Raw genomic sequence first — 9043 nt, 5'->3', positions numbered from 1 at the left:
TGGCGGATCGTAATGGGAATCAAACCCAGGTCCCCCACACCAAAGGTGTGTGTGTCTTATCCACTGTGCCAATAGCCAACAAGTAACAAGATACTTTAGATTGGAATAATTTTGTATTTTCAAAAGCCTTTCTCCATTATTCATAAAACATTTGAGAACATTTGATGGGAATTATTTCTCTGGTATCAATTCCTTTCTAATAAAACGTTTTGACAGTGTGTTCTGTGAATTATTCTTTGGGGACACTTTTGTTCTAATACACCTTCACTGGACTGGGTGGTGGCAGAAATAGCAGAGACGTGTTTTTTTGGCTAACCTTCACATACAGTGAAGAAACAAGTGAAACATTACTTTGCTGGAGAACAATATCTCTTTCAGCTAATCAGCTGTTCCTAGAAGCTTTCTCCCTCTGGACAGAGATAAAAGACAGACTAGCTCTCTGTACATACAAATAAATCACAAAAATAGCTGACTTATTAAACAGTGTGGTTTAGTTTGTGCATGTTTTCATATTTCAGTAAATTTGCATGATTATTTAGTGACATTGAGAATGTTTTTACATTCTTACATTGTGGAGATTATAGGCCTACATTTAATGCAAAACGAAAAACAGCAGATACTAACAGGATGGGATTAGACACTGAACAGTAAACAGTGTTGTTATATAACGTTAGCTGATTTAGGATTACTGTTATTATAAGTCGTTTGACTTTTAGCACAGGGTTCAGTTCACACATTAGTTTGTCCTACGCAGACTTCCTTATCAAAACACGGAAGCTGCGACGATAACCAGAAAAAAATGGATATAATGCGCATTTAAGACTGTAGTTAGATACAGTATTGTTTTATAAATTCCACATTTATTTCCTAGCATAGTCAGAATGTATTCAACCTAAGTGTCGTACGGATAACCACCGTAGGTATGTAGTAAAATTAGCTAACGTCTCTGTAAATACTTAACGTGAGCTAGCTGCTTAGCAGCGGTGAGTGAAATAGATTAAAATGGGGAAGAACATGTTTAGGACCGGGTTTCTGGTTCGGGCCGCACACACCCTGCTAACCTGGGTTATAACCCTCATATTGTGCCTTCACAACACCGGTAAGTTTGTTCAAACTGGGACAGGTTGTATTCTGGTTCAGTGGAGGGAGATTACACTATCTGAAAGCCCTGACAACAGATCACATTGTTCCTCAAACAACAGTTAGACAGGACAATGATAAACAGAGTATTTAGAGATAGGGCTGTTCCAGCTCCAGGTTCCATAACTATCTGGATAGTCCTGAATGCTGGATTATATTTATGCTCCGTGTTGTTTGATATGTATTTATTGATGTAATCATGTTTTTAACTCACTTGGAAAATATCTTTGTGAGACTTTCACCTGGTTACATAAAGGAACAGACACAAGCCAACACCAAGGAAATGTGTGTGCTTGAGGTGGAGATTAAAATTAAAATGAAAGGGGTACTCCAGAGATTTAGCATTGCACTTCCATAAAGGTGGGACAGACATGAAAATAGGATCGTAGCCGCAGAGACCAAGATATAGAAGATACTAGAAAACTCTGTGCGGAACCACAGAAGAAACTGTTTTCACAGGCATCGGTGGAGGGCTGGGCAATAAAACAATAATTATTATAATATCATTTTGTTCAATGTTCAAGATAATATTAATATTATATTATAATTATATTATAATATAGTAAATATTTTTTTATTTAAATCATTTGAATCACAAACGAGTTAGCACTTACTTTTTCTATTATGATATTTAATTTGTTTAGGAAAAGGGACTGAAAAATTATTTACAAATCACATTTGTTGGAAAAAGATTTTATCACAATCATTTTGAATGTTCTCCCTCAGATTTTTTAAGTGATCCACTGTTTGACATCAAGTGTTTGTTCCGACCATAAAGAGAAGTTTAAAACCCCAAGTTACCATCTGACTTTCACTCAGGAACAAAAATCAGCCTTTAAACTTGAAAGAATTAATGATTTGACATTTATCGTGATAATTATCGATATCGAATGGTAAGAAATGTTTTTATCGTGATAACATTTTTGGCCATATCGCCCAGCCCTAGTGGAGGGCCTCTTTAATATCATTATATGAGATAGCATAATCATCCTGGTGTTTGGTTATTGTAATATTGTGATGATGATACAGCTTTAATGTTGTCTTTTCCTGGTTCTGCAAGTCTGTATTAAAGTAAATACAATTTTCTGAGCTTATCTGACCGTTCTAGCTTACTAAGTAACTGATTTTATATTATATAGAAGCACCTAAAGTCATATCCACAATATCATTCATTGTCTCGGTTTTAAAACATATTTGGCTAGTTTAGCTCTCTTATGTGTTTGTGTGTGTGTGAATGTGCAGATTTGCGGCAGTGTGAGGAGCGAGGAGAGCTGTTGTGCCGGTTCTGTTCTTCCTCCTGGTCGTGCTGTCGGTGGTGCTATACTTTGCTGTTTCTTTAATGGACCCTGGCTTTGTTCTCACTGACACTGTCCAGGTGAGACTGACTAACAAAACCCGCACCACAAAAGCCAAGCAGACACATGTGTCATGAAAACTGTGTGTATTTTTGAGCATTTATTGCTCCAAGATGGTTACTGTTCAAACAGCTGACTCTCAGACCTCAAATGCTGGAGCTTTCCACCAGCTTATATTATCACTTTGTATGTTCAACTACACTATGTTCACTGTGATGGAACATGTTGTCACACGATCACATATTTTAAAGTCTGTGGAAGTTTTGAAATGTATGATAACCAATAGGTGCTTAAAGGGTAGGAATTAATCTAGAAACCTAAACTATACCATAGAAAATGGTCAGTGGTGATGGTTTTTAGTAAATGGAACGGTGTGTGTGTGTTTGACCCACATCAGTCTGTGTTGCGCAGGGCGTTCAGGGTTCAAATGAGGAAATGGAGTTGATGATTCCTGAGACTTCAACCCCTCGGCTGCGGCGCTGTGGATACTGCCTGCTACAGGTACAGGTTTCATCACAAGTTGTATGCTCTCTGAGCAAGTCTGTATAGTCACATATTTGTATATTCTGTTTCCTTTTCAACTCAAACACAGATTTCCTTTTTCTTCTTGTTGTGTCTAAAACACTTGAGACACATTTGGCAAAATTACAATCAGACATGTTCACTGTGGTGGAACCTTTTGTCACCCTGATGATACAGATCAGTGCTTTTGAAAAAAAGGCCATATAATGTATTTAAATGTCTTAAATGTGATGTAGAAAAGTATTAATTGTTTTGTCTTGATTGTGAGCTGCAGGTACACACCTATAAACTAAAAGCCGTACTGTGGTGACACTGGATTTTGCTGCAGGCGGCTGTTCAATCTCTATGTGGAGTTTCAGTCTGCACCATCATCATTACTGCACTCTACAGTAACTAGGAATTCATTGTGTCATAATGATAAAAATGAATTTAAATGAATTAATAATTGAATTGGTTAATCCACCCATACATTTTCTGCTGCTTATCTGGTACCAGGTTGCTTTAATTTACTTAATTATGTCATTAGGAACTATTCTATTGCTATATGCAGGGAACTAGTGAAAGAAAACGCTGACAAAATATAATAATATGTCATTCTATTCCCTACTGGTTTTCCAGCTTCCTTTAAGACATTGGCCGGTGTGATCATGAAGCAGGTTTAATACCTGCTTCATGATCACATTGCATTCTATGTGGTATTGTGGCATTACCCAGTATGCTATACAGCTAACATTGGTAGTTAAAAAAAAAAAGACAAGATGAATAGCCTGAAAGACGTGACGAGGGGTTTAACTTTTTCCCTAGTTAGCAGGTCTTCCAGCTTGAGCGGTGAAACCCTTACAAATGGTTTAGAACGCAGCAGCGCGTGTGGTTTTTGATCAGCCCAAAAGGGCTCATGTCACTCCATTACTGAGTGACCTCCACTGGCTCCCCGTGGCCTCCAGACTCCGGTTCAAGTCTCTAATGCCTGCATACAGAGTGACTACTGGGTCTGCACCCATCTACCTAAACTCCATAATACAAACTTACGTTCCTTCTCGGCCGCTACGCTCCTCCAACGAACGCCGCCTGGCTCTGCCATCCCTACACACAAAGCAATCCCAGTCCCGGCTGTTCTCATCTGTGACACCACGACGGTGGAACGAGCTACCACACGCCATCAGAGCAGGGGTGTCCCTCTCTAACTTCAAGAAGCTCTTGAAGACTCATCTCTTCCGAGAACACTTCCTCTTATAACACCTCTAACTCCTAACCTCTAACATGCACTTCCTGTGCTCTTCTTCGTCTATCCCCTCAATGATCTTGTATTGATTGCACTTTTTTAACTCTTATTTCCTTCCCTAGGTATTACCCCATTAATGTGATATGTAGTATGAGCTCTTACTAGTATGTATTGTCAGTTGTAGATCTGTATTTGATGCTCTGTTAATGCTTGTATGTTGTTCCTCAAATGTAAGCCGCATTGAATAAAAGCGTCTGCCAAATGAGTAAATGTAAATGTAAATAGCACTTCTCTCTCTCTCTTTCTTCCAAGCAGCAGCCAATGAGAGCGAAGCATTGTCAGACATGTAAATGCTGCGTTCGGCGCTTCGACCACCACTGCCCATGGATTGAGAACTGTGTGGGAGAAAGGAACCACCGCTGGTTCATCATCTACCTGCTGGTGCAGCTACTCGCTCTGCTGTGGGCCCTTCACATCGCTCTGTACGTTTGGTGAACGCTGGTCTCCTTCTGTTTAAGATAACTGTCCTTATCTGGTTGAATAGTTGCAGCCTCAGTGTGCTGTCTAATAATGACTCAGTGAAATATTATCACATAGTGACAGTGAACTCTGCTCTGCAGGTTTATCTCTACAATAGTAGGTGAATTAGGTAACACTTTAGAATAGTAGTAAATTGGTAGAACAATCTCTGCTTAAATTATGTAAACGGGGCTTTAATGTGCTCAAGTGCAATTTCAACGTTCAGGAGACCCTCATGTGTAGAAATCAATCCTGCAGGCTTTTAGTTTAAATGAACTGCTACGAAGCTCTTTGTAGATTGTAGCTTTAGGTATATACACATCTCTTTGAGGCAGAAATAAATTCACTGGTTGGATTAAACATCAATGAACAGAGCCAGATAACTCTTCGATGCATTTGAACAAAATGGCAGACATGAAAGGCAAAGTAGGAACTCTTCCCAAATAAAGTTAAGTCAAACTATGTATTAAAAAAAGCAACACAAGTTGACCAAAGTGCTGCACACTTTTCAAGGCACAGTTAAAAATCTGCAATAAATATACGAATAGAGCAAAACAGGTATTTATATATTTAAACGTTCAATTGTTGGAGCGCTCTTTAATACCAAGAGGGTGGCTGTTTCATAATTTAGGGACTACAACAGCAAAGGGTTGATCTGCCTCTTGTTTCAGTCTAGACTGCAACAGCTTTCATAAAACCTGGAGACCTGGAGAAGATTTGACGGTTGAAAAGGTCAGAGATGTAAGAAGACATCAGCCCTTAAAAACATTTAATTTAAAAATAATTTCCGGAAGCCAGTGAAGAGAGGCAAGCACATGGGTGCTGTTGCAGCTGGGAAAAGGAAGACAGACCAATATTATGAACATACTGTATAAGATGTTATGGTCAAGTGATTGGGGCCACCGCAAGGAGCCACAAGAATTCGAGGAGTTTCGAGATGATTAACAGAAGAGGAAAGCATTAAAAAAACCATAACATTACTTTAATTGTTTCAGACTTATCTCTGATCTTTGCCCTCTTTTTCTGGTAAATTAGTCGATAATAAACAGAGTTTGTCTTCAGAATGTTTTCTTCCCTGTTCTATGACCTCTTGTTGTTTTCAGTCTAACAGTACTTAATATTAATACAGCCGTGTCCTTCACTTGATGTTTAACCCAACCTATGAGAGTGCTAGGAATTCATTCATTGATCTCTTTTTGCCCATATATTGCCGACAAATTCTGCATCATTTGCTAGGATTAACAGACCTGCTTCTCATGTCCAAAAATCAAATCTAAATAATATATGAATGTGATCAACCCTGTCATGAGTCATGAGTGTTAAATCCTCAGGACCAAAAAGTAAATAGATACCATCTATAACCTAAACCTTAACATGTGGTGAGTGATGTGTATGATGATACTTGCTAGGGGTTGTACATAGCTTGGCAGGACACTCAGCCTGTCGGGCATTGTTCTGGGCAGAGAGCACCACTGACAATGAAGACCACCATTGGTTGTATTTCTCTTTAACACTAGTGTGTGTCTTTCAGGTCTGGTATTTCACCTATCGTCACGTGGGAGCTGTGGTTTAGAGCAAACGGGTTCCTGTTGGCAGCGCTGGGTGTTGTTGGTGTTTTCTCGGTGGTGGTGGTGCTGCTGCTGGGCTGCCACCTGTACCTGGTCTCCATCAACTGCACCACCTGGGAGTTCATGTCACGTCACAGGATTTCGTACCTAAAGAACTGCGGAGACGAGCAGAACCCTTTTGACCGCGGACTCTTCTGCAACCTGTGGGATTTCTTCTGCATCTGCAGGACAGTGATGTGGGAGCAAATGTACTACAGAAACAACCCAAACTCGGTCTGACCTCAAACTTGACAGCACGTCACCGTTTACACTGAAGCCTAGACACCGCATTAAGGGAAAGAAAATCATTTCACAACCTTAAAAGCAGATTTCAATTATTTCTCTTCTGGGTAGAACGTAAAACTGAATTGGACCATAACATGTTACTTAACTATCTGTTGCAAGCTGGTCAGCAGACATACAACCAGACATTAAGCAAATAACCTGCATTCACCTGGTTATAGCTGACTAATTTTTCAATACTGTTGTACCTGATTTTGATACAGATAAAAAATATGATACCTCATTTTGCTAACTTTTACTGCTAGCACATTTTTGTACAACACAAAAAACATTTTAACCACTCTAGCAGTGATGCCACTGTCTGTTTACTGGTGATGATTCCTAAGGACTTTGGTGTAGGGCTGTCCCCGAATAAGGATTTTCAGAGTCTGCACTTCTAACTGATGCATGGACTCCAAAAAAGGAGTGTTTTCTCTTTAATACACCTTACCTACAAAATGAGAAATATATTCCTCACTCCCTTGCCCAGTTAGTGTCAGTTCAGTGCACATACAGAGCTGCGACCCCATTCTCATTAGCCTCAGCTGTACTGTGGTTTCAATGCTAATTAGCAAATTATACTATTCTTATACACTAAACTGAAATGGATACAAATTTAAATATTATACATGCTTAATATTAGCACGCTAACTTTAGCATTTAGCTGAAAGCACATTGCAGCCTAGCATAGCTATAAACTCACAACTAGCATCTGGCTGGTGGACCGTAACTTCCCCTTCCTTCACTGTTTGCAGACAAGTCCTGAATATTTAGTTAAACTTTGGTCAGGGAAGAATGTGGGGGTTGTTTTGTGCTTTTTATTGTTACTACAGACCCTTTCTGACTACAGTATGTCTTGAAAATGACTCACTGATTCAGTGCACTCCAGGCAACAAGATTGAGAACTTGGGAGTTACCTGGCGTTTGCTGTGTCCACAATCACAGAAATGCAAAAATCCCCCAATATTTTCTGTCTGTTTTGTTGAAAGAATGAAGAAATCCACTCAGTCTGATTGAAACAGTTTTTCCTCAGGTCTGGTCACCACTTTCACTTGTGTTTCTGTTGTTGCCTTGTGAGAGTGGTGACCCAACAATATAACACTAATTGCCTTTATGTATGTTGCAAATAATGTCTTGTACCTTGTAAACTAATTTTACTGTTAAAATTTAATTAACCAGTAGATCTTTACATGCAGAGAAAATATTTAGCAATTTGCATTTGTTCAGTTTGTATTTATTGACAACAAGAGTACATTAAAACACTGATGATATGCATGTTGTTATAGAGTACATCCGTACAGACTGACATTCCTAGTCAGGATGCTTCACATACATAAATACAGTACTGACACATAAGTAACACATAATATTTAGCAGCATAAACTTAAAGTGCTACAGCAGCTAAATCAACACCGGCTGGTTCTGTTAGAGTTGACTAATTAAGCTGACAATCTTATCTGGTGGAGGGTTCAGTATTGCACAGGGACACTTTAGCAGGACACTTGGCCATGAATGGACATACTGGCCTTTCAGGACCTTTCGGTTTCAGGACAGTGGTCCTATTTAAAGAGCAACTTAACACCCCGTTACAGCTCGGAGGCGCCTCCTACACGTATGACATAATTACTACCTCTACATATGGAGGTCAATAAATGACAAAAGAACTGAGTGAGACCTAAAATTCCTGCAAGACAACATTTGAGAGCATGTGAGCACAGATTTATACGAGCACAGTCAGTTTTGTGCACAAGTGACTAACAGATGTTTTGAGCCTGAAAGATCTGCGATGGACTGGTGACCTGTCCAGGGTGTACCCTGCCTTTCGCCTGATGTCAGCTGGGATTGGCTGCAGCCCCCCGCGATCCTGTACGCAGGATAAGCAGTTGACGATGAATGGATGGATGGAACCATGGATGTATTAGAGTAAAGAGATACTAAGACCCACTCAGTTAACAAAAAGGTTTTCTAGCTTCCACGTTGTGCAGCCCACTGCACATGTTCATTACCGTTTCTCGTACTGGCCCTGCCCCTTTGTTCCTGCTTGGCCCACAGACTTACAGTGAGATTTACCTTTGCAGCTTGAGCTGTCCAATCAAAAGTCTCTTTTATAATGTTGGTCTATGGGGAAAGTAAGATTTGACCTTTTATTTATTTTTTGTTGCAGTAGCGGAAACTCAAACTAATGTATTTGATTTGACCCGGAAGCGTCACACTGTTAGACACCTCCATCCACTTTCAAAACAAAATCCAGTGGCAGTGACATATGAGACTGAGCAATATTTGCATTATTTTAAAAATCAAAGTTAGTTTATATTAAATTATTAAAGGTATGTTTCATATGCTCGCAAAGTCACACATTTCTAAGTCATCATGACAGAGAAATTGTCTTAATAAGT

General features: G+C 39.4%; 1 protein-coding gene across 1 annotated transcript; it reads left to right on the top strand.

Annotated features, from left to right (window-relative positions):
* Nucleotides 1-754: 754 nt before the first annotated feature.
* Nucleotides 755-7922, top strand: LOC119892248 (palmitoyltransferase ZDHHC12-B-like). Its single transcript, XM_038704424.1, is given in 6 exon segments — nucleotides 755-1099; nucleotides 2383-2412; nucleotides 2415-2515; nucleotides 2907-2996; nucleotides 4555-4721; nucleotides 6290-7922. Coding segments are annotated over 6 exon segments (801 nt in total). The 5' UTR covers nucleotides 755-1002; the 3' UTR covers nucleotides 6606-7922.
* The last annotated feature ends 1121 nt before the right edge of the window (nucleotides 7923-9043 follow it).

This window comes from Micropterus salmoides, unplaced genomic scaffold, assembly GCF_014851395.1.
Source record: "Micropterus salmoides isolate LMB-PRFRI ecotype aquatic unplaced genomic scaffold, ASM1485139v1 Ms_hic_scaffold_7, whole genome shotgun sequence".
In the NCBI taxonomy this organism is placed as follows: Eukaryota; Metazoa; Chordata; class Actinopteri; order Centrarchiformes; family Centrarchidae; genus Micropterus; species Micropterus salmoides.
Note: the sequence above shows the minus strand (reverse complement) of the source record. Positions and strands in the feature narration are given on the sequence as shown.